At 54.1% G+C, this 24,673-nt stretch overlaps 2 protein-coding genes and 1 non-coding gene across 12 annotated transcripts; 1 reads left to right on the top strand and 2 right to left on the bottom strand.

Moving 5' to 3' along the window:
- The first annotated feature begins 971 nt into the window (after positions 1 to 971).
- Positions 972 to 11,092, top strand: ZNF865 (zinc finger protein 865). Of its 10 annotated transcripts, none has more exons than XM_060084103.1 (3): positions 972 to 1,100; positions 6,704 to 6,792; positions 7,481 to 11,092. In XM_060084103.1, the coding sequence occupies exon 3, from the start codon at positions 7,507 to 7,509 to the stop codon at positions 10,675 to 10,677; it is 3,171 nt and encodes a 1,056-aa protein (XP_059940086.1). In that variant the 5' UTR covers positions 972 to 1,100; positions 6,704 to 6,792; positions 7,481 to 7,506; the 3' UTR covers positions 10,678 to 11,092. The 10 variants fall into 10 exon arrangements, with proteins under 10 accessions (XP_059940086.1, XP_059940089.1, XP_059940084.1 ...); XM_060084106.1 differs by having other exon boundaries at positions 6,612 to 6,792; XM_060084101.1 differs by lacking the exon at positions 6,704 to 6,792 and adding an exon at positions 2,080 to 2,230.
- Positions 11,093 to 14,208: 3,116 nt separating this feature from the next.
- Positions 14,209 to 16,421, bottom strand: ZNF784 (zinc finger protein 784). Its single transcript, XM_060084614.1, has 2 exons — positions 16,332 to 16,421; positions 14,209 to 15,128 (listed from the first exon to the last, which is right to left on the bottom strand). The coding sequence occupies exons 1-2, from the start codon at positions 16,407 to 16,409 to the stop codon at positions 14,238 to 14,240; spliced, it is 969 nt and encodes a 322-aa protein (XP_059940597.1). The 5' UTR covers positions 16,410 to 16,421; the 3' UTR covers positions 14,209 to 14,237.
- Positions 16,422 to 21,851: 5,430 nt separating this feature from the next.
- On the bottom strand, positions 21,852 to 21,958 carry LOC132481023 (U6 spliceosomal RNA). The gene has a single exon (XR_009530731.1). It is a non-coding gene; the product is annotated as a U6 spliceosomal RNA (small nuclear RNA).
- Positions 21,959 to 24,673: the final 2,715 nt, after the last annotated feature.

The raw sequence follows: 24,673 nt of genomic DNA, 5'->3' as shown, positions 1-24,673 counted from the left end.
GCTGAGCGGTGGGTATGACTGCTATGCAGGCCAAGGGGAGAAAAGGGGGTACCTAAGAGGAGTAACGAAGGAAAGGCCCTGAGAGAGGGGGCGCTTAGGAGGAAGAGCTGAATAGAATCGGGCTTAGCTGCTTGAGGTGGGGCCGAGTTAGGGGCGAGGCTTACAGAGAGTATACGAGAGGGGCCGTGTAAGGTGTGGTAAAGCTGTGGTTCGAACCTTCAGCCTCCATGAGAATCACCTGAAGGGTATTTTAAAAACCCAGGTCCTTAGGCCCCACCCCCAGGGTCTCTGATTCCGGAAGTCAGAGGCAGGGGGATCTGAGAATTTACATTTCTAACAAATTCCCCTGGTGATGCCAATGCTACTGGTCTCCAAACCATATTTTGAGACCCACTGACTTCAGAGAACGCTTTGGAAGTTCGAGGCAGAATTAATTTAGCATGAAAGTCATGAGAGAGGTGGGACTTAAATGCTATGGACGGAAGGGGCGGGGCTTAGACGCAGGGGCGTGGTTCTGCCTAAGGAGCTCTGAGAGGAGGGGCTTATGAGGGAGAGCTGGAGTTCTAGAGATTAGGGGATTGGAGGCGGGGAAGAACAGGGTAAACTTCACGGGGCTGGGTCGAGGAGGACAGATTCTGAGACAATGGGTGGGGATTATGATAATTAAGCTATGAAATAGGCGTGATTCGGGGACCAGGGCGGGGCTTAGATGTGAAATTTACACGAGGGGCGTGGCTTAACAGGATGTCCGGAGGATGTGGGCGGTGTTCTAAGAAGAGGCGGGCGCACAGGACGCAGGCGCACTATGCTCAGCTCACCCACAGGAAGCGGCCGGGTCTTCCCCCGCCCGCTGTCCCGTGCCAACGCGCAGGCGCACTTCCCCTTCCCGGTCGCCGCCGCCGCCTCCTCTTTCCGCTGCTCCACGCCGGCGCCGCGGAGACGGGCGCGATTTCCGCTTCCGGGCGGGCGGGCAGGCGGGCGGCGCGGGGCTGCCGGGGAGGGGGAGGGGGCGGCACTTCCGGTCGGGCCCTCGGGTCTCCCCGGAGCGGCGGCGCCTCCTCCGCCTCCTCGGCCTCCTCCCGGCGGAGACCCCGGCGCCGGTGAGTGACGGGGCGCGTGGCCGGGGGTCCCGGGGGCAACGTGGGCGGGGGGCCCCGCCCTGGCCCGCCCTGGTCCCCAGAACGTTCCCATCAGTGCTTCTCCCGCCGAGCCCTCGCCGGGGGCCCCCCAGTGACTGCTCCCCCAAAAGACTACTCCAGATATCTCCCCATTAATGCCCCATGTAGGACAGCTGCCAGAGCGCCCTCATTCGTGGCGATCCCCCCAACTGCTGCCAGGGCCCCCCACTAAGGCTTTCTCATAGGATCCCTTCTACATACCCCCCCCCCGTCATTGCTTCCTCCAAGACAGCCCCAAAAATGCCACCGGCATTGCCCGTCCCCATGCAGGGCAGCTGCCCGTGAACCCTCCCTTTAGTATCCCCTGTAGGTTGCCTCCAAAGAGGGTGGCATTAGTGCTTTTCGGCAGATCTGTCTCCCATTATCTCTGTCTACACACAACAGCCCCCAAAGCTCCTAACCAGCACCCCCCCCAACGCCCCCTTCATTAGTGTAAAAATACTTTGCATTCTGGTCAGTGGCCAAGAATGCCTTTTTTCCTTCTCCAATCCCCCCCCCCAGTAACTCCCCTTGAGAATAATCCTTTCAATCACCGACACCCCTCACCCGCCCCCCCCAAACAGCTCCGTGTAGAGTTGTGCTCTCACACCCACGTCCTCTCCCCCTTTAGGTAGAAATAGCTGCCAGTTTAGCCCCAGGCTCCCAAGAAACACTCTCACCCCGCCCTCCTCCGGGTCAGCTCCTGTCTGCTGTCTTCCCACAGAGCAGTGCCCTACGTGAGGCTTTACCTCTCAGGATGCTGTCTTCCCCTGCCCCGACAGCTCTCATCCTGACCTTCCACTTCCCACTCCCTTCTCCTGGACTCCCTGAGGAAGACTCCCAGCTCCACTAGGCCATGACTTCTTTTTTCCTTAGACATTCATTCATTCGCTCTTTACAGAATGAATATTCACTGTTGTAGGTCCAGGACGTATATCCATGAAAGAGAGAGACACACACAGTCTTCGTTTTGTGGGTCTTTACAGTCTAGCTGAGGAGACATCAAAAGCAAGCAAACAAACAAGACCAATGCTGTTTTCTGGGTTTTCTGAGTCTTATGAGCTACTTCAGAGGTGAAACCTGAATTATCAGAGGCAACTTCACCATGTAAAGATGTGGGTGAGCTGTTCCAGGCATCCAGGCAGAGGAAGAGCACGTGCAAAGGCCCTGAGGTGGCCGTGATCGTGATGATCAGAGGGGCGGCAGGGGAGGCCAGTGAGGTTGGAGCAGAGGAATTGAAGGGAAGAATGAGGGGAGAGAAGGTTTGATCTCATAGGGCCTTAGAAGTGAGGGCATTGTGATCAGTCACCTGGCCTTTGTCAGCTCTACAGAGCCCAGAATGTTCTTCATTTGTTCATTCTTTGTTCAACAACTGTTTAATGAACACCTATACACACTGGGGATGCAGCAGAGAACAAAACAGACAAAAACCCCTGTCTTGGTGGAGTGTATATGCCAGTTCATGGTGCACAAAATTAAAAAGCAAACTACAAATGTTTGTGTGAAGAAAATACAGTAGGATAAGGGCATAGAGTTACAGGGGCTGCGGTGTCAGAGGGCGTGGCAGGAAGGCCTCTTCCAAGAGATTCCTATGATCCTCTTGTCACCCCGCCCCCCCCTCAGAAAACCACACACCAGAAAGTTACACCTGTGTGTAAACTCCTCTCTTGGACAGCTGTGGCCCACCAGGGGGCTGCCTTACTGCTCCCCTCCCCTGAGAGTGAAATGGTTACAAGGATGAGCCCTGGATCCCACCAGCCGTCATACCTCTGAGCAAACTATTCCCTATTTCCCAGGCTTCATTCATTCACTTATTTAAAAAATACTTGAGACAGGCCCTGTTCTAGGTCCTGGGGATAGAGCAGTGAACAAAACAGGTACAAAATCTTGCCTGCTTGGACCCCCCCCCCTCCTAGAGCGGGAGCCCAACAGCAAGAAGACAGACAAACAGACCATATGGTTTGTCAGATGATGCTGACAGGAAAGGAGAGAAAGGAAGGAGGCTGGGGTGAGCAGGAGTGTTGGTTTGGGTGACAGGTTACAGTGGTCTTGGAGCACCTCACTGAGAAGACAGCATCTGAGCAAAGACGTGGAGGAGGTGAGGGAGCGAGAGCCTTCCAGGCAGAAGCAACAGCCAGTGCAAAGGCCCTGGATCAGGAATAGAGCTGGCACGTTGGTGGAGCAGCCAGGAAGCTGCTGGAGCTGTGGAGGTCATCTCTGACCCGCTTTAAGATGGTGTCACTGAAGGTTTTGAGTGGAGGAGTGACAGTGACATGGTTTGGCCTTAGTCCTCCTGTCTACTAAATGTGAACAGTAGTAATGCTTATCTTATGAGTCTGTTGTGAAGTCTGCTTGAGACAAGCCACATAAGACACCTAGTGCGGTGCTAGTTAGCGTTCAGTAAATGCCAGTGGCTAGTCCTGGGGCTGAGTGCCAGGGAAGTGGATGGGGCAAAGTATATTTCCAGTATAAGGTGGAGAGAGGGCTTTCCTTTATTTTGGAGAGAGAAATACCCGAAGACAGCATGGGAATTCCCTGGCGGTCCAGTGATTAGGACTCCACTGCTGTGGGCCCGGGTTTGATCCCTGGTCGGAGCTAAGATCCCACAAGCCACGCAGTGCGGCCAAAAAAAAAAAAAGGAAAGACAGGATGTTGTAAGGGTAACAGCGCGTACTCTGGAACCCCACTGCTTGCCTTCAACTCCTGGCCTTGCCACTTGTTAGTGGTATGACTTTAGGAGATTAATTGACCTCCCTGGCCCTCAGTCTCTTCCTCTCTAAAATGGGGTTAATAATCCTAACCATCTTTTAGGGTTATTGGGAAGATTCATTGAGTCGACACATGTAAAGGATTTAGGAGGGTACTGGGCATGTAAAAAGCACTTGGTTCAGTGTTACATGGTACTATATGTTACTATTATTGTTATTACAGACTAGAGTTTCATCACAAGGCAGCTTTGTTGTACCAGAATGGCCCACAGGTCCTGGCATCAGAGAGACCTGGAATCTCATACTTGCTTTCCCCTCCACTGGCTACATGACTTTAGGGAAATGACCCCCACTTCTCCTCAGTTTCCCTACATATAAAATGGGTCCAGTAATGGTACAGCACTATTATGAGGCATCAAGGTGATGGTACATGTGAAGCTGGTCAGACAATAAACACGAGCTGTCATGACTGTGATCGCGGTTGCTGTGGGACTCCTGCCCCTTGGGAGGGGCTCCCCCCATCACACCACTCTGTGCATGAAATCCATGGCACATCTCCCCTTAGAAAGGTAGCAGTTTGAGGCTTGGGTCCCCTGAGAAAAGAAATGTCTCTCATTTACCATTGGAAATAATTGTGGGCCTGAGCAGTTGTGTCCCCCAGTAACACCCCCTGTGCCTCTCCCAGCAGCAGTCCTTCAGCAGCTGCCCACCTGCCCTTGGGGCCCTCTTTGTAACATCACTTCCACCAGAATTCATTCTCCTGGGAACACCCTGCCAACATTAGCTGCATCTCCACTAAATGTCCCCCTTCCTCCCTCAGGTAGATCTGGTCAGCATAGTCTCATCCCTTCACTCATTCAACAAATATGTATCAGTAGACATTTACAGCTATAAATTTATCTCTGAGCACAGCTTTAGCTGCATCTCCTGTTTTGGTATGTTGCTTTTCCATTTCTTGTTCATCTAATTTTCCTTGTGATCTCATTGTAGACCCTCTGGTGATTTGGGAGGGTGCTGTTTAATTCCCACATTTCAGCAAATATTTATCAAGTACCCACACTGTGCCAGGTGCTGTGCTAGGTGCTAGGGGCCCAGTGGTGAACAAGACAGGCCAAGTCTTCACTCTCTTAGGTGAGGAGGCCAGACAGTAAATACATAGCAAAGGAAATATATGCAATAAGTTGGTGGCAATGACTGTGGTGAAAACAATGCAGCAGGATGAGGGGCTGGTGAGCGGTGGGGTTAGAGGTATTCCCTCTCTTGGAGATGACACCTGAGCAGAGACCTGAAGGAGGCACGGGAGGGAGCCTTGAGGTCTGGGGAAGAATGTTCCAGGCAGGAGGGAACGGCCTCACCACATCACTTCTCCATCTGTTCAGGATGGTAAATACCTCCCCCAGCCACCTGGCCCCGTCTATGAATGTCCCTCATAATGCGGACAGCACCCCCAAATAAGGCTCCTGTCCCCACAGTTCCACCCTCCCCTTCGTCCTCCTCAGGGAACAATCCTGTATGTGTGTGTGGTGGCGGTGGTGGGGTCCAGCCACAAACTTGCTCTGTGACCTTGGCCCAGTCACGTGCCCTCTCTGTGCCTCTGTTTTGTCAAATGGGGATAACAACAGTCCCTGTGTCATGGTCTCATAGAACTGTGGTGGGGATTCAGTGAGTTCGTGTGCGTGACCTGCTTGGAAGGGTGCTGGCCTGTGGGAAATGCCCCGGCAGAGCTAGCTGTTAACATGTGCTCTGATGGAGGCGAGCCAGGGCGGGGCTTCCTTCCTGGGACCCCCTCCCCCCATGCCCCACCGTAACACCCTAATGCTCCCCTACTCCGTGCACCCTTGCTCCATGTACTTTCTCCCTGTCCGCCAGCCCAGTCCAGCACTGTCTGCCAGAGTCAGGTTCTGCCCACAGGCTTCCACGAGCACCCAGGCTCTCCTCTGCTGCTTCCGGAGATCAGCTTAACTAGGGGAGTGTGAAGGCCATAGGATGTTGAGTCTCATCCAGGGACACCCAGAGCTGGAGGCTAAAGATACTGACCTCTGGGCAGGGGAGGAGGAGGCACTCTCCTTTCACCTGTCTGGGGAGACAGTCAGCCAGATGGATGGGGGCTGATGGGCCCTGGCGTTGGTAGCCCCCGCTGACCCCTGTGGTGGGCTGGGCGCAGAGCCAGGCCCCCAGCGAAGGGGGATGGCGGCCAAGAATCATGGCAGACCTTGTGGGCCCTCCTCCCACCGGCCCGCCACCCGCTTAGTGGAGGCGTTGCCTGAGGTCCCTGGTGGGTCTGAGGCTCAGATCAGTTGCAGGAGACGAGGTTGGGGGGGTGGGTAGACAGACATGGACAGCTGCAGCCTGAGAGTCCTGTAAAGGAGGCGCCCAGAGAGTAACTGCCATCCTGGAGGGGGCAGGAACCCCGCCCCCCCAGGGGCGAGGACAGGAACCCATGCTCCGGAGCATCTGCCGTCAGGCTCCTCCCAGCTGTGCGATGTCACTGGAGGTACAGATAGCTCCAGGGGCTGAACGAGCTCTGCCAACGGCTGTGTCTCCTTACCTCCTATTTCAGCCCCCTTAAGCCCCCCTGCCTTCTGGGGGTCACCGCCCCCTTTTAGAAGTGGAGAGGGTGTGGGTCAGGAAGGAGACGGGACTTGAACCCAGGGCCAGGGCCCACGTGTTTCCTGCTGTGTCAGGCTGCCCAGCTGCGCTGCTGAACTTGTTCTTCCCAGGCAAGCAGAGTCTCCTTCCTACCTAGTAAGAAGAAGAGTAAAAGAATGCCCCCTCCCCACACTGACTTCACCCCAGCTGTCCTCATTGGTCCTGACTTTCTCTTCGTGCTACTGGCAGTGAGGATGCTAACCAGAACCCCGTCCAGCGTGCCGGGAAGCATCCACCGTACACACATAGCTCGCTGGAGCCTCACGGCAGCCCTGGAGGTAGCAATGTGCTCCGTCACCTTCATTTGTAGATGAGGAAATGCAGGCACAGAGAGGCTCGGGAACTTGTCCGTGGTCACACAGCCAGAGAATGGCAGGGCTTAGACTCAGATCTGGCATTCTGGCTCCAGAGGCCACCCTCTTAACCGCTCTGATGGAAACTTATTATTATCATTTGACAAGGCAAAACCTGAGGGGATTGAGAGCAGGGGGCTGGGGATAGTGTGTGTGTGTTGGGGGGGAGGGGGCTACAGAGCAGAGGGCCTGGGGGGACCCAGAGTGGAGGCCTGAGAGAGTGTGCACGAGGGACGGAGAGAAGAAGCCAGGGATGCTGGAAGAACTAGAATCTGAGGAGAGGAAGTCGGGGGCCTGCAGGGTCTGCAGGATGGATAGAGATGTGTGAGAAGCCTAGAAAAAAGGGGAGAGAGAGAAGGCATCCGAGAAACAGGAGGGGGACGAGGAGCGAAGAGGACTCAGAAAGGGGGCAGGCCAAGGGGGAGAGGTCAGTGGGGCCAGCGGAGCCAAGAGGAAGGCTGGCCCGTGGGGTGGAAGGACTGAGGGCCGGGCGAGCAAGGCTGGACGAGGAGGGAGCCGGCTCTCGAGCCCGTGGGTGTGCGTCTTCCAGTGCCCGCAGCTGGGGGACCCCGCGCGAGGCCCTGCCTCCTCAGCCCCGTCCTCCTCTCTGCAGGGTCCCCCATCTCCCACCCGCCCAGGATGGAGGCCAACGCGGCGGGCAGCGGCGCCGGGGGCGGCGGGAGCAGCGGCCTAGGGGGTGAGGACGGGGTTCACTTCCAGAGTTACCCCTTTGACTTCCTGGAGTTCCTCAACCACCAGCGCTTCGAGCCCATGGAACTGTACGGGGAGCACGCCAAGGCGGTGGCGGCGCTGCCCTGCGCCCCCGGGCCCCCGCCGCAGCCGCCGCCCCAGCCGCCGCCCCCGCAGTACGACTACCCGCCCCAGTCCACCTTCAAACCCAAGGCCGAGGTGCCCTCCTCATCCTCGTCGTCCTCGTCGTCCTCTTCGTCGTCGTCCTCCCAAGCCAAGAAGCCCGACCCGCCCCTGCCGCCCGCCTTCGGGGCGCCCCCTCCTCCGCTCTTCGATGCCGCCTTCCCGGCCCCGCAGTGGGGCATCGTTGACCTCTCGGGACACCAGCACCTGTTCGGGAACCTGAAGCGCGGAGGGCCGGCATCCGGGCCGGGGGCGACGCCGGGGCTAGCTGCCCCAACGGGGACGCCCGGGCCGCTCCCCGCGCCCTCGCAGACGCCGCCGGGCCCCACCGCGGGGGCGGCCTGCGATCCAGCCAAGGACGACAAGGGCTACTTCCGGAGGCTGAAGTACCTGATGGAGCGGCGCTTCCCCTGCGGCGTGTGCCAGAAGTCCTTCAAGCAGTCCTCGCACCTGGTCCAGCACATGCTAGTGCACTCGGGGGAGAGGCCATACGAGTGCGGCGTCTGCGGCCGCACCTACAACCACGTCTCCAGCCTCATCCGCCACCGCCGCTGCCACAAGGACGTGCCGCCGGCCGCGGGGGGCCCGCAGCAGCCAGGCGCGCCGCTCCCACCGCTGGGCCTGCCCACGCCCGCGCCCGCCGCCGCCGCCGCCACCGCCGCCGCCCCCACCTCGGCGTCCTCCGGCCCCCTGGCCACGCCCGCCGCCCCCGCCGACGGCAACGCGACCCCCGCCGCCCCTGCGGGTCTGGGGGTGCCCCCTCCGGCGGCGGCGGCGGCGGTGGCAGCGGGGGGCGGCGACGGCCCGTTCGCCTGCACGCTCTGCTGGAAGGTGTTCAAGAAGCCCAGCCACCTGCACCAGCACCAGATCATCCACACGGGCGAGAAGCCCTTCTCGTGCTCCGTGTGCAGCAAGAGCTTCAACCGCAGGGAGAGCCTCAAGCGGCACGTGAAGACGCACTCGGCTGACCTGCTGCGCCTGCCCTGCGGTATCTGCGGGAAGGCCTTCCGCGACGCTGCCTACCTGCTCAAGCACCAGGCGGCCCACGCGGGCGCGGGCGCGGCGGGGCCGAGGCCCGTGTACCCCTGCGACCTGTGCGGCAAGTCCTACTCGGCGCCCCAGAGCCTGCTGCGGCACAAGGCGGCCCACGCCCCGCCCGCGGCCCCTGACGCGCCCAAGGACGCGACGGCCTCCGTCCCGCAGCCCCCGCCCACCTTCCCCTCGGGACCCTACCTCCTACCCCCCGACCCCCCGGCCACAGACAGCGAGAAGGCGGCGGCGGCCGCGGCGGCGGTGGTGTACGGCGCCGTGCCCGTCCCGCTCCTGGGCGCTCACCCGCTGCTGCTCGGCGGGGCCGGTACCAGCGGGGCTGGAGCCTCGGGCGCCAGCGTCCCCGGCAAGACGTTCTGCTGCGGCATCTGCGGGCGCGGCTTCGGGCGCCGCGAGACCCTGAAGCGCCACGAGCGCATCCACACGGGCGAGAAGCCCCACCAGTGCCCGGTGTGCGGGAAGCGCTTCCGCGAGTCCTTCCACTTGAGCAAACACCACGTGGTGCACACCCGCGAGCGGCCCTACAAGTGCGAGCTGTGCGGCAAGGTCTTCGGCTACCCGCAGAGCCTCACCCGCCACCGCCAGGTGCACCGGCTCCAGCTGCCCTGCGCCCTGGCCGGGGCCGCCGGCCTCCCTGCCAGCCAGGGCGCGGCGGGGGCCTGTGGCCCGGGCGCTTCGGCCACGTCCGGGGGCGCCGCCGATGGACTGAGCTATGCCTGCTCGGACTGCGGCGAGCACTTCCCGGACCTCTTCCACGTCATGAGCCACAAGGAGGCGCACATGGCGGAGAAGCCGTACGGCTGCGACGCCTGCGGCAAGACGTTCGGCTTCATCGAGAACCTCATGTGGCACAAGCTGGTCCACCAGGCTGCTCCCGAGCGCCTGCTCCCGCCCGCGCCCGGCGGCCCGCAGCCCTCGGATGGCTCCAGCAGCACCGATGCGGCCAACGTGCTGGACAACGGGCTGGCCGGGGAGGTGGGGGCGGCCGTGGCGGCGCTGGCAGGGGTGTCTGGGGGCGACGATGCGAGCGGGGCGACGGTGGCCGGGGGCGGCGGGGCCGCTGGTGCGGGCCCCGAGCGCTTCAGTTGTGCCACGTGCGGCCAGAGCTTCAAGCACTTCCTGGGCCTCGTGACTCACAAGTACGTGCACCTGGTGCGGCGGACCCTGGGCTGCGGCCTCTGCGGCCAGAGCTTCGCGGGTGCCTACGACCTGCTCCTGCATCGCCGCAGCCACCGGCAGAAGCGGGGCTTCCGCTGCCCGGTGTGCGGCAAGCGCTTCTGGGAGGCGGCCCTGCTGATGCGCCACCAGCGCTGCCACACGGAGCAGCGGCCCTACCGGTGCGGCGTGTGTGGCCGAGGCTTCCTGCGCTCCTGGTACCTGCGGCAGCACCGCGTGGTGCACACGGGCGAGCGGGCCTTCAAGTGCGGCGTGTGCGCCAAGCGCTTCGCGCAGTCGTCCAGCCTGGCGGAGCATCGGCGGCTGCACGCGGTGGCCCGGCCCCAGCGCTGCGGCGCCTGCGGCAAGACCTTCCGCTACCGCTCCAACCTGCTGGAGCACCAGCGGCTGCACCTGGGCGAGCGCGCCTACCGCTGCGAGCACTGCGGCAAGGGCTTCTTCTACCTGAGCTCCGTGCTGCGCCACCAGCGCGCGCACGAGCCGCCGCGGCCCGAGCTCCGCTGTCCCGCCTGCCTCAAGGCCTTCAAGGATCCTGGCTACTTCCGCAAGCACCTGGCGGCTCACCAGGGCGGCCGGCCCTTCCGCTGCTCCTCCTGCGGTGAGGGTTTCGCCAACACCTACGGCCTCAAGAAACACCGCCTGGCCCACAAGGCCGAGGGCCTCGGGGGGCCTGGAGCAGGGACGGGCACCTTGCCCGGGAAGGATGCCTGACCAGGGCGGGGGGGGGAGTGCTTCCCATCTGCCACTCCAATCAGGTGTCCCCTTTCGGACTCGCCCCTTCGGGAGGCTGATCAGACTCTTTCCCCTCCTCTCTTTGTCCCATCCATCCTTCAGAACTTCAGACAGACTAGCCTCCTTCAAGGCCCATGTCATGCAAACGCAAGCCTGAACCACTCCCGTCTGGACCTCTCTGGCCCCCTTCTCCTCCTATCAGGACTCTGAACTTGATCCTCCGTCCAGCCCCGTTTTGTAGCCCTCATCAGCCCCCTGCCCCAGCAGCTGTTCGGTCCCCCAATAAGCTTGGTGGAGATGGGCCTGAACTGCCCCTCCCCCTTCCTTTGGAATCTGGCCGGACAGTGGAGTACGAGCAGTTTGGGAGGGCACAAGGGGGGACTGGGCGCTCTTGGTTCGTGGGGGTGGGGGGCGGGTGGCAGACGCGGCTTGTACAGAGCGGAGAATAATAAATCTTATCAACAGGGCCGCTGGAGTCCTTTCTTGCCTCCCAGGGGGAGGGGATTAAGCACTGACAAACCGAAGGTCGAGAACTTTTGTTTCCTGGGATTTCGGTTTCCTGACACCTCCTGCCTCACCCTCGCTCTCTCTGCTTTTCCTCCTTCAGCTGGTAGTTACCACGGGTTCACCATATCCAGGCTCTAGGCTTCCAGTCGGGCAAGTGGGAGATGAACAAAACAGGTAAGTCGCTGTTTTCGGGAACTGACGATGTGCCTGGACTCCTTCCCCTTCAAGAAGCTTTTGGCATTTGTTCACTCAGCCAACATTTCCCCAAGGCCCCTGTCTGCCGGGTCCTTCGATGGACTCTGGGGAAACATGAATTGGACGTGTTCCTTGCCCTCGAGTGAGATGGAAAAGAACCGGTAAGCCATTACTGGGTTCCAGCCTTGTGCAGACGCGTGTTTATCATACAGCTCACTCATAGTAACCTCTCCCTCCAGGGTGACGTAGGGGAGCTTCAAAAGCCCTTTCACAGCCCTCATTTTGGTTCTTGGAACAGTGAAATATATGACCTGCAAGGTTCATGTAGTTATCCTACTTGTCGGGAGAGGATGCTGAGGTCGTAGAGAAGAAAGAGGCTCCAAAGATACCTAAGAAGTTCGTGGTAGCACTGGGACTACAGTCCGGGGTCCCTCAATACTGAAACCTGAAGACAAAGCCGGTTCAGGGGGCACTGCCTGGGCGAGTCCGGTTTGACCCACGAGAGGGCGGCAGTGTGGCCACCATGCTCTAAGGCTGGAGATCCAGCAGGCGACAGACCTCGTACCAGGGCTCAAAAGTCACATGGATGTGGAACACCATAAAGGACATGGAAGTTTCACCGGGGGCTGAGAGCATGGAAGAGTCACTTTGTCAGACTAGGGGACTAACCGAGCTTCCTGGAGGAGAACGATGCCCGAAGGACGACAGAGCCACGGGAGCTTGCCAGGTAAAGTGGGCAAAGAATTCCAGGTGGAGGGTTTTGTGTGTCTAACTCAACCCAGCTGTTCCAGAGAATTTCAAATAGGTTGGTATGGTTTGAGAGGCTGGTGGTAGGAGACTGGATCCTGAAGGGCCGTGAATTCCAAATAGCGGAGCTTGGGTGATCTTGTGGGCTGGAAGCTGGCAGCTGCTGGATATAAGACACTGATACATTTGGTTTAGCCCATACATTAAAAAAAAGAAAAGGCTGAGTTAGTTGCCAACATTTGAAAATCAAGAGATTTTACATAACAGGAACTAATTCAACTTCTGAAAAATTTGGAAGATCTAGCAACACAGCCCGCACCCTCCCAGGACCAAGTAGCCGTGGCTCTCTTTGGACGTGGCATATATTCTCCAGTTTGCTGCCATTTCCCTAGCGCTGTCAAATCCCAATGCTGAGCCCAAGTGTCAGTGGTCCTATCTCACCTCGCCGGTCCTGGTGTTTCCCCTCAAACCCGGCCACCTTCCTCACTTAGTTACACTGCCACCACAGTTCCTGTAGGCACTCACATTTGGAATCCCTTCTCACGGCCACAAGGAGCTGTGGGTTGGTGACAAGGTTGGGATCTGAGTTTTGGAAGGATGGATCCACGTGGCCACAGTATGGAGAATGAAGCGGGCAGGGCGTGGATGTGTGAGACCACTGTCGGCTTGGTCTACAAGAGTAGGGATGATGAAAAGAAGCGTTCAGATTCCGAAGACATTTGACTCAACAGCGGGAAATTGATAGGGAGTCAGATAAATGGATGAAGGATGAAAAAGACTCAAGGAACCTGCCAAGGCTTCTAGCTTGGGTGGTGATGCCAGTGATGGGAAACGTGGGCGCTTCCTTGAAACTGAATTCTGTTCCCCTTATGAGTTGTCTGTGGGACAGCTTATGGGGGTGTTGGGCGGACAGGAAGGGGTGCGAATCCAGGGCTCTCCCTTCTTTAGTATCCTGACACAGGAGTCCCTTTGTTTTGCCAAACTTCCCTGACCCCCAATCCCAGAGCTGAACGATATAGCTTCTTTGAGTAGCCGGAAGCTGTCCACCCCCTTCTAAAGATGAGGAAACAGAGGTCTGGAGAGAGTTGCAACTCACTGCCGGGGCCAGGACCACAGTGTGGCCCTTCTACCCCCAGCCCTGGAACACAAGACCAACATAGAGAAAACCCTTCATAAAGTCCTTTAATGGGAATAGAACTGGAGGCTTCCCACCTCCAGCTTCTCCTCTGCCCAACCCCCCAGTGACCCAACTCCTGTTCCCCACCCGCCCGACCCCAGCCAGGCCACCACACTGCCACCCACCAACCATTCCTTGGCATAGCTTGGGACCAGGCTGTAAGCCGTTTGCTTCAAATTGGGAGTGAAGCTAATTAGAGAAACTTGAGGCTACTTTGTAGACCTGGGGGACCATGGGCTCTGAGCCTGAAGGTTTAGGAGGGGGATGTTTGGTGACTGTTCGTGGTCTGGGTTTTCAGTTGCCTTGGAAGAGGAGTCTGGGTGGCTCAGGGACGGACCACATGGGAGCAGGGCTAGCAGCTCCTGCAGTCAAAATTCTTAGGGTCAGGCTTCCATCCTTGCGACTTGAGCGCTCTTGGCTATGACTTGGGGACCCTCTGGCTTTGAGGTGATGGGGTCCCAGTCTCTTTAGGGAGGACCCGGTGGGCGTCTTCTGCCTGAGGACGGGTAGGCATCCCATGGTCAGTGCAATCCAGTGAGGTAGGCAAAAGGTTCCATCCTGGACCCCCTCTGCAGTGCTCAGCTCTGCTGCCGCAAGCTGTGTCTTGCGCAAGGACAACCGGTCAGGGGGGCAAATGGGGCAATGAAATCGAGCCCGTGTTCCTTGCACTTCGCTGGGCATCCACAGGGCTGCCTCTTTGCCTTCCTCTGAATCTCAGGCAGGTGCTGTGTGGTTTGTGAGCGTCCTAAGCCCGCTTCTCCCTCTGCTCGCCCACCCTGGCCGCTCGTTGCCATCTCCGTGGGCTCTTATGTCACCTCTCCCCCAACCTCTCCCCTTCCTCCCCTGCCTCCGTCTCCCACCCACCCCTCCCCTGCAACCTGCCGCCGACCTCCCACGTTGCTGCTCTCCCGGACTACTGGTCGATCTCCACCTTCACTTTGGCGGTCTCCCCACGTCCCTCTTCCAGAGTGTTTCCTGCCCCACACCCACTCCCTGACCCGTCGGCCCCCGATGCCAGCTGACTTCCAGAGTCTCCCAACCCCGGTCCTGGCCCGTGGAAGTGGGTGCGCTGATGCTTTCGGAAGTTGGAGGAGTTGTTGAAAGTGCGATCGCAGAGGGTGCAGCGGAAGGGGCGCTCGCCAGTGTGGATGCGGGCGTGGCCGCTGAGCACCGAGGACTGGGTGAAGCCCTTGCCGCACACGCCGCAGTGGTAGGGCCGCTCGCCCGTGTGCACCCGCTCGTGGTCTCGCATGTCTGAGGAGCGGCGGAACGGCTTGGCGCAGAACCTGCAGGCGAAAGGCTTCCCCACCGCCGCGCCCGCGGCCGCCGCAGCCATCACCACCTCCGACCTCTCCTGGGGCACCCCCGGCCGCTGTTCTCGAGCCGCCGCCGCCTCCGGAGGCCTTTGAGCGGTCCCCGGCTCCACCCCGTGTCGGTGCTGGTGCCGCAGCAGAGGTGCCAGGGCCTTGAAGGCCCGGGGGCAGAGCGGGCAGCGGTAGGGCCGCTCTCCCGTGTGCAGGCTGTAGTGGGCACGGAGGCTGGCGGGGCCTGGACAGCTGTGGCCACACACATGACACCGGCTTGGGTCCCCACCCTGCCCACCACCCTCAGCCCCCGCCAGGTGGCCGTGTTCGTGGAACAGCAGCTCGGAGACCAGCCGGAAGACAGCTGGGCACAAGGCACAGTGGAGAGAACCTGGCTCCGGGGGCTCAGGTACCAGCGTGGTGCCCGTCACCCTCACCACCTGGATCTCGATGAGGTCACTCGGGGGCGTGGCCGGGCGGCTGTCATCAGGCACCAGGACCTGGGTGAAGGGGGGGGAGGAAACAAGGAGCCTGTGGACTCTGCCTCAAGGCCTCCGCAACATGCCTTACTAAACACACTCTGTACCATACTGAGCCCCTTAATTTCTAGATTCGGCTCTCCTTCCCCAGAGATTCTGCCGTGACCACCAAGACGTCCCCTCCTGTCCAAAATATATCGCAGATCCAGCCATTTCTCTCCTCCAACCCACTTACAATTAAGCCAATCATTTCTTGTCAAGCCCCCTGACCCTCTGAATGACTCTGTTCCTACGCCTGCTCCCTTATAACCCACCTCCCCAAAGCAGCCCGAATGACCTTTTGAAAACGGAAATCAGACGGCAGTCATTTTTCCCACTCAAAACCATCCCACGATTCCAACTGCTCTTAAAATCCAAAAACGCCATCTACTATCCATCATGATCCGGCTCCGGCTTATCTCTCTGACCCTAGTGTAAATATAAGCCGGCACACAGCTGACTTCTCTCGTCTAAATTTAGCTTCCCTACCCCCCAACTCTATCAGCTCACTCTTTTTTATAGAACGTAACACAGTAAGTCTCGTCTATTGTCTCTCTTCCCTACCCAACTGCAAGCTGCAAAAGAATACAGCTTATGTGTCTCATTCACGTCTCCATCTGTCTAGCCCAAGTAGGAGCTGAGTAAATGTCTGTTGAATGAATGGTTGTCCTCAGATACTCTCCCATCCTGAGTGGGGTTCCAAGGTCACCTGGAGCAGTCATTTCTCCCCCCAAATCCTCCCCTGGGCATCAGGACGCATCACTCAGACCCTTGCAGAATCATCCCCCCACCCCAACGTGCATGCCCCAACCATAACCCCACACCTTTGTCTTTCAGGGTCACCTTCCCAACCTCCCACCTTAGAATTTCTGAGGCCCCGCCCTCTGAAGGCTCCGCCCCCTAATTAGACAAACTTCATCCCTGGGACTCCTCTCTCTGGACCTATCCCCAGCTCAGATTTTCCGCCCAACCCCCTCCTCAGGCTCCACCCCCACTCAGGCCCCGCCCCTCCACCCTCATAGGCTCCGTGCTAAGCCCCACCCCTCGCCCACCCCGAGAAGCACCGCCCCCAGGGCCGGAGCCCTAAATACCTTCCTCGCCCCGCCCTAAGCCCCGCCCTGGCCCCGCCCCCAGCGCCCTCCTCCCGCCTCGAGACCCCCGCCCAAGCCCCTTCCTCGCCCGCACCAGGTCCGGAGGCTCCGGGGATCTCGGCTCCGGGGCCGCTGAGCTCGGACTCGGGGGCTCCGGGCGCGCAGCGGCCATCTTGTGCCCAGGCCCCGCCCCCGAGGACAGTGATCGCTCCGGGAGGGGGCGTGGCCTGGGCTGGCGTCAGCTCCTCGGCGCAGGCGCACTGGAGGACGGGCCGGGGCTTCCCGGGAGCCGGGTCTCCCCCTCCCCGGGGAGAAAGTGATGAATTTCTTCCTAATTACCTGTCAGTTCCCGCAGGAGACAGCCTGCGTGGGTTACTGGGTGGCTGCGAACTAAGTCGAATTTCTCTTTTTAACCTATATGAGTAAGCTCTGTCAGTCAGTTGACACTGACCAGAATTGAATAACCTTTGTTCTCTTTTCATGTTACACATTTTTGTGGTCACCTCCTCTGCATGGCTCGTGATAACCTAGTGAGGCAAAGTTTATGAATGTAAGGTGTTTAAAGTCCGTTTTCAGAAAGATATTCAGCAAACAGCAACACTGGTGATACTGGGACTTATTTGCAAAAGTCCTTAGGTGGTGTGACGTTTGGGAAACGCTTTTTTTTTTCAGCCACGCGCAATGGCATGCGGCATCTTAGTTCCCCGACCAGGGATGAACTCGTGCCCCCTGCAGTGGAAGTGCGGAGTCTTAACTACAGGACCGCCAGGGAAGTCCCGGGAAACGCTCTTTTGGAGGAAAGAGCCCAAAGACTGGCGGTTTTCGGCAGCACCAAGGACAGGGCTGAGGTCTTAGCCCTCCAACTGTTAATTTCATGGCCTGGGTGCGTGACCTTGGAGAGGTCAACATACTTCTCTAGACTGTGCCTGCATTTTCTCATGTACAAAACTGTAGAGGGTTGTAAAACCTAATAAGAAAGAGATATGCAAGATCTTTGGAACAACCTTAAGTTGTTTTCTTGGCAGGGCAGGGTAGGAGATGCTAAACATGAAGGTCATTCCTAAATTCTCTGTTTCTCCTTATGGGAACGTGATAAGATTGCATTTTCCTTTGCGGTTAGACGTGGCCATGTGATTCCCTTTGCCCAATGAACTATAAGTGAAACCAATGTGTGTCAACTTCAGCACAAGATAAGAGCCAGCAAGCTGTTCACCACTTTCCATCCAGGCTGTTCTGTGTGTGGGGATCTATTGGGTGAAGTGAAGTTTCTATCAGCCTGAATTCCAGAGTATGTATCTACAGTGACCAGAAACTGATGCTCATCTTCCTTGGATATATAGCATTTAAAATTATCATTTGTTTGATTAAAGCCACCGAGCTTTGGGGTTGTTTGTTACTGCAGCAGAACCTATTGTATCTTGTCTGATAAACCTAGGGAGTCTTTTTTCTTCTTCTTTTTCTTTTTTCTTTTGGCTGCATTGGGTCTTTGTTGCTGCAGGTGGGCTTTCTCTAGTGGTGGCGAGCAGGGGTTACTCTTTGTTGCAGTGTGCGGGTTTCTCATTGTGGTGGCTTCTCTTGTTGTGGAGTACAGGCTCTAGGCACGTGGGCTCAGTAGTTGCAGGCGAGCTCAGTATTTGTAGCGCATGGGCTTAGTTGCTCAGCGGCATGTGGGATCTTCCCAGACCAGGGATCGAACATTTGTCCCCTGCATTGGCAGGTGGATTCTTAACCACTGTTCCACCAGGGAAGTCCTAGAGAGTCTTTTCTTAATTTTATTTTGAACCATTTCTGTATACAAAAATTATTTGGAATCATATAAATGGCTCCCTATCCTCACTAATAAACTTAGAAGACTATACAACTTTACAGAAGCAGTCTAAGCCCTCTGTGTACCCCCCATCCATTTTCCTCCCTCCCTCCCCTAAGGTTATTAGGTTTTGCATTTTCTGTTTATCATTCCCACATATGCATTCCTATTTTGCTACATATCTGATACAACGTGATATTGTTCTGTGTATGTTAACATGTTTAGGATAAATGATATCATTTTAGTGTAAGCTTCTCTAACTTTTTGCCCCCTCGACATTGTTTTTTATATTTGTAAACATGGATACCTGTAGTCTAGTCACTCATTTTCAATGCTGGTGTGATAGCCCACTGGTGATGATGCCATAGTACATTTTTTTCATTCTCCTGTTGAAGGACATTGGGTTGGTTCCAATTTTTTTCCTTTTTATTGAAGTATAGCTGATTTACAATATTGTGTTAGTTTCAGGTGTACAGCAAAGTGATTCTGATATACATATATATATATGCATATATACATATATATTCTTTTTTGGATAGAAATATTCCTTTAAACATTTTTTCCATTATAATTTATTACAAGATGTTGAATATAGTACCCTGTGCTATACAGTAGATCCTTGTTGGTTATTTTTTATTTTTTAATTTTTTTGCTGCAGAAAGCTTTATTGTTTCCCTTTGGCCCAGGGCTCGGAGAGGGCTCCAGGGTGGTTAACAAGCTGCCCAGTGGCTGCAGGGACAGGCTGCAGGCAGAAGCCCTGACCCCAGAGGGGCTCCTCACAGGCCGCTGGGCTCCAGGGGCTCCTAGTAGTGCCTGGGGCTGAGCCTTTGGAAGAGACACTCGCCCATACCAGCCTGGGGGCCGAGCAGCCTGCGGAGGTTGGTCAGGCGGTCGCCCATCTTCTTGATGAGCTTCACCTGCTCATCCAGGAAGTGGCTCCAGGAAGTCCAGAGGTGGAGTCTGCGCGGGGAGAACCGAGGGCCTGCGGACCCACAGGGCCTGGCGCAGGTTCTTCTCCGCCAGCCAGGCGGCTTCCACGGCGTCCTGGGCTTTACCCACGGCTCCTGGGACGGCTTCGGCACGTCCTGGAAGAGGGCGCGGCCACAGCGCTGCTTTTGCCTTTTCCAGTGAGCTCGGGCCCTCCGGCTTCTCCTCGGTCAGTTCGCGAAACGATGTCTCACGCCCTCGCGAGCTGCTGCGTCGGGTCGAAAGAGAAGCGCGGAGACAGGTAGGTGTGGGAGAGCGGCTGATGCACGTTACCAGGCGGGTGACGGCGGCCTCCACCTGGCGGAGTAATTGTGACGAATCTGGGAGCTCATGCTTGGTCGGCAACAAGGAGCTAAGCTCAGAAAATGGTGTTGGCTGGTCCCGGAGGCCGAGGAGAGCTGAGTGGGTGATTCCAAGGTTGTGACTGGAAGAAAGCTTGGAGGGTGGTCAGAGTCTGGAGGAGGTGGCGCCCTTGGGTCTGTTCGGTCCAAACACTGGGGAAGCAAGAGACACATGCGTGGCCAGCGCGCTGCGGGTTTTCTGTAGTACTGTGCATCTGCTGACCCCATACTCCCAATTTATCCCTTCTCCCTTTCCCCTATGGTAACCCTAAGTTTGTTTTCTATGTCTGTGAGTCTGTTCCTGTTTTGTAAATAAGTTCATTTGTACTATTTTTAAGATTCCTCACGTAAGTGATACTGTATAATGTTTGTGTTTCTCTGACTTACTTCACTTAGTGTGATCATCTCTAGGTCCATCCATGTTGCTGCAAATGGCATGACTTCATTCTTTTTTATGGCTTAATAGTATTGCATCATAGATATATGATGGAATATATGATGGATATATGATGGATATATATGTGATGGAATACTACTCAGCCATAAAAAAGAATGCAATATATATATCTCACAACTTCTTAATCCCATCATCTGTCGATGGACGTTTAGGTTGCTTCCATGTCTTGACTATTGTAAATAGTGCTGCTATGAACATAGGGGTGCATGTATCTTTTCAAATTTGAGTTTTCTCTGGATATATGCCCAGGAGTGGGATTGCTGGGTCATATGGTAATTCTATTTTTAGTGTTTTGAGGATCCTCAATACTGTTCTCCACAGTGGCTGCACCAATTTACATTCCCACCAACAGTGTAGGAGGGTCCCCTTCTCTCCACACCCTCTTCAGCATTTATTATTTGTAGATTTTTAATGATGGTCATTCTGACCAGTGTCAGGTGGTACCTGAATGTAACCAGTTTTTGATGATTACAAATGATACTGCTATGAAAATTCTTGCTTACATCTCCTTGAACCCAGATGTGAGTTTTCGCTAAGTTATATACCTGAGAGTTGAGTTGCTGGATCAAAGAACAGGAACATCTTCAACTTCCATCTTCAATTTGGTAGATATCACCCAACTGCTCGTCATAATATCTCCACCACCTACGAGCTGGGAAATCTTGGGTAAGTTATTTTTTTTTTTTTAAAGGAACATTTATTTATTTATTTATTTATGGTCTGCATTGGGTTTTTTTTTTTCACATCTTTATTGGAGTATAATTGCTTTACTATGGTGTGTTAGTTTCTGCTTTATAACAAAGTGAATCAACTATACATGTACATATATCCCCATATCTCTTCCCTCTTGCGTCTCCCTCCCTCCCACCCTCCCTATCCCACCCCTCTAGGTGGTCACAAAGCACTGAGCTGATCTCCCTGTGCTATGCGGCTGCTTCCCACTAGCTACTTATTTTACATTTGGTAGTGTATATATGTCCATGTCACTCTCTCACTTCGTCCCAGCTTACCCTTCCCCCTCCCCGTGTCCTCAAGTCCCTTCTCTAGTAGGTCTGCATCTTTATTCCGGTCTGGCCCCTAGGTTCTTCTGACCATTTTCTTTTTTTTTCTTTTATTTGTTTTTTTAGATTCCATATATATGTGTTAGCATACGGTATTTGTTTTTCTCTTTCTGAGTTACTTCACTCTGTATGACAGACTCTAGGTCCATCCACCTCACTACAAATAACTCAGTTTCATTTCTTTTTATGGCTGAGTAATATTCCATTGTATATATGTGCCACATCTTCTTTATCCATTCATCTGTCGATGGACACTTAGGTTGCTTCCATGTCCTGGCTATTGTAAATAGAGCCTCAATGAACATTGTGGTACATGACTCTTTCTGAATTATGGTTTTCTCAGGGTATTTGCCCAGTAGTGGGATTGCTGGGTCGTATGGTAGTTCTAGTTTTAGTTTTTTAAGGAACCTCCAGACTGTTCTCCATAGTGGCTGTACCAATTTACATTCCCACCAACAGTGCAAGAGGGTTCCCTTTTCTCTGCCCACTCTCCAGCATTTATTGTTTGTAGATTTTTTTGATGATGGCCATTTTGACTGGTGTGAGATTATATCTCATTGTAGTTTTGATTTACATTTCTCTCAGAATTAATGATGCTGAGCATTCTTTCATGTGTTTGTTGGCAACCTGTATGTCTTCTTTATACAGGTTGGAGAAATGTCTGTTTAGGTCTTCTGCCCATTTTTGGACTGGCTTGTTTGTTTTTTTGATATTGAGCTGCATGAGCTGCTTGTAAATTTTGGAGATTAATCCCTTGTCAATTGCTCCATTTGCAAATATTTTCTCCCATTCTGAGGGTTGTCCTTTCGTCTTGATTATGGTTTCCTTTGCTGTGCAAAAGCTTTTAAGTTTCATTAGGTCCCATTTGTTTATTTTTGTTTTTATTTCCATTTCTCTAGGAGGTGGGTCAGAAAGGATCTTGCTGTGATGTATGTCATGGAGTGTTCTGCCTATGTTTTCCAAAAATATGGAACGCTTCACGAATTTGTGTATCATCCTCGCGCAGGGGCCATGCTAATCTTCTCTGTATCGTTCCAATTTTAGTATATGTGCTGCTGAAGGGAGCACTGCATTGGGTCTTCGTTGCTGCACGCGGGCTTTCTCTAGTTGCGTCGAGTGGGGGCTAGTCTTCCTCGTGGTGCACAGGCTTCTCATTGCGGTGGCTTCTCTTGTTGCGGAGCATGGGCTCTAGGGACGCAGGCTTCAGTAGTTGTGGCACATGGGCTCAGTAGTTGTGGCTCTTGGACTCTAGAGCATAAGCTCAGTAGTTGTGGCGCACGGGCTTAAGTTGCTCTGCGGCATGTGGGATCTTCCCGGACCTGGGATCGAACCCATGTCCCCTGCGTTGGCAGGCGGATTCTTAACCACTGTGCCACCAGGGAAGTCCCTCTTGGGTAAGTTCTTTAACCACTCATGGTCTCCAGTGCTTTCCTGGGCCCTGGCATTTGTGCCTTTGTGGCCTCCTTCATTCCAAAAAGTATATTTAAACTTGTATGTTATATCTGTGTTGGTATAAAGACAAACATAAGCTAGTCTGGATTACATTCTTTTTTCTTCTGAATTTAAAATTAAAATGTTTTTCCTGGGCTCCTAAGAGTGTCCTGGGCCTTAGGCATTGTATGTACCTGCTGTGTCTAATAGAAAGTCAACCTTCTCCTTTGCCTCATCTGCAGAACAAAAATTATAAGAGTACTTACTCAACACAGTTAAGTGTAAGGTGCTGTGAGGATGAAATGAGTCATTATGCGTAAAGTGTTTTATGGCACAAAGTAGGCACCATGTATTAGCTACAATTGTTACCAGTTTACACATCCACCACCGATGACTGGGCAGTCGCCTTACTTGACATCTTTAACAATACTTGTCAAACTTCAATTTTTGCCAGTCTGACTTGTGTGAAATGGTATTCCACTGAGATTCTCTTTATTAAATGAGATCTTTCACGGCACAGGGTTTAGAGCGTGAAACTCATCCTCTGTTCTCCCTTCTTTGAGGGCAGAGTCAATTCCATCTCTGCATCCACAGAGAGGAGACATATAAATACCTCAGTGAATGTTTGGTGAATGAATGAACAGATGAGTGAATGAATAACTGAATTAATGGATATAGAAGATTGAGATATTGAGAATATTAACACTGAGAATATGAAATATTTGAAGAGGAGGGCATAGTTCAGTGGAATGACCATAAGCTTTGAAGTCAGATGCACCTGGATCCAGATCCGTCTATCCACTTGCTATACAATTTTGGGCAAGTGATGTCCTTTCTCCCTTTGAGAGTGCTACAGTCTAGCGTAATTCTGGGAACCAGATGGTGCTCAGTAATTGTGGATTCCTTGCCTTTTCCCCTCTTGTCTGTTACCCTCAGGGACTGGCACTACACTAACAGTCTGTTGCATGACCTGAGGCTACAAGTCTGGCTACATGGAACCACTAAAAAATTGGCAGTAAGGGTCTTGGACTTGGAATCAGAAGTTGCAGGGGTGGGTGTTAGCCTTACTTCTTTCTGTCCCTGCCTTGAGCACATCATCTCTCCTCTCTGGACTTGGATCTCCTGTCTTTTAAATGAATTGACTGATAGAGTTACCATATGACCTAGCAATTCCACTCATAGGTGTGTACCCAAGAGACATGAAAATATATGTCCACACAAAACCTTGTAAACAAATGCTTATAGCAGCATTGTTCATAACAACCCAAATGTCATCGACGGAGGAATGGATAAGCAAAATGTGGTGTATATCCATAAAATGAAATTTTATTTGGCCACAAAAAGGAAGGAAGTACTGATACCTGCCACAACATGGAGGAACCTTGAAAGTATTCTGATCAGTGAAGAAGCCCCTCCCCGCTTCGCTTTCCCGACTGGTAACCACTAGCTTGTTTTCTATATCTCTGAGTCTGTTTGTATTTTGCTATATACATTCATTTGTTTTATTTTTTATATTCCACATATAAGTGGAATTTGTCTTGTCATTTGTCTTTCTCTGACTTATTTCACTAAGCATAATATTCTCTAGGTCCAGCTGTGTTTCTGCAAATGACAGAATTTCATTTTTTATGGCTGAATAGTATTCCATTGTATATATATACCGCATCTTCTGTATCCTTTTGTCTGTTGATGGACGCTTAGGTTGCTTCCATATCTTGGCTATTGTAAATAGTGTTGCTATGCACATTAGGGTGCATGTATCTTTTAGAATTAGTGCTTTTGTTTTTTTTCTGGGTATATATCCAAGAGTGGAATTGCTGGATCATAGGGTAGTTCTATTTTTAGTTTTATGAAGAACCTTGGTACTGTTTTCCATAGTGGCTGCACCAGTCTACATTCCCACCAACAGTGTAGAAGCTTTCCTTTTTCTCCACCATTATTACCATTCTCACCATTTGTTATTTGTAGATTTTTTTGATGATAGCCATTCTGACAGGGGGGAGATGATATCTCATCATTTTGATTTGCATTTCTCTAATAATTAGCCATGTTGAACATCTTTTCATGTGCCTGTTATCCATCTGTACGTCTTCTTTGGAAAAATGTCTATTCAGGTCTTCTGCCCATTTTCTGATTGGGTTGTTTAGTTTTTTAATATTGAGTTGTATAAGCTGTTTATATATTTTGGATATTAATCCCTGTTGGCCAAATCATTTGCAAATATTTTCTCCCATTCTATAGGTTGTCTTTTTGTTTTGTTGATGGTTTCCTTTGCTGTGTAAAAGCTTTTAAGTTTATTAAGAGAGGGGCAAGATAAGGGTGTGGGATTAAGAGATATAAACTACTATTTAT

Source organism: Mesoplodon densirostris, chromosome 19, assembly GCF_025265405.1.
Source record: "Mesoplodon densirostris isolate mMesDen1 chromosome 19, mMesDen1 primary haplotype, whole genome shotgun sequence".
NCBI lineage: Eukaryota > Metazoa > Chordata > Mammalia > Artiodactyla > Ziphiidae > Mesoplodon > Mesoplodon densirostris.
The sequence above is the reverse complement of the archived record's forward strand: the minus strand, read 5'-3'. Positions and strand labels throughout refer to the sequence as shown.

Bases quoted from the DNA above. Each gene is read 5' to 3' on its own strand.
- ZNF784 (XM_060084614.1), bottom strand. From the start codon at position 16,409: ATGGCCGCTGCGCGCCCGGAGCCCCCGAGTCCGAGCTCAGCGGCCCCG. The intron at 15,129-16,331 runs GTGCGGGCGAGG...CCCTTCACCCAG, and splicing joins CCCCGGAGCCTCCGGACCTG to GTCCTGGTGCCTGATGACAG.
- ZNF865 (XM_060084099.1), top strand. From the start codon at position 4,665: ATGTCCCCCTTCCTCCCTCAGGTAGATCTGGTCAGCATAGTCTCATCC. The intron at 4,801-7,480 runs GTATGTTGCTTT...TCCTCTCTGCAG, and splicing joins TAGCTGCATCTCCTGTTTTG to GGTCCCCCATCTCCCACCCG.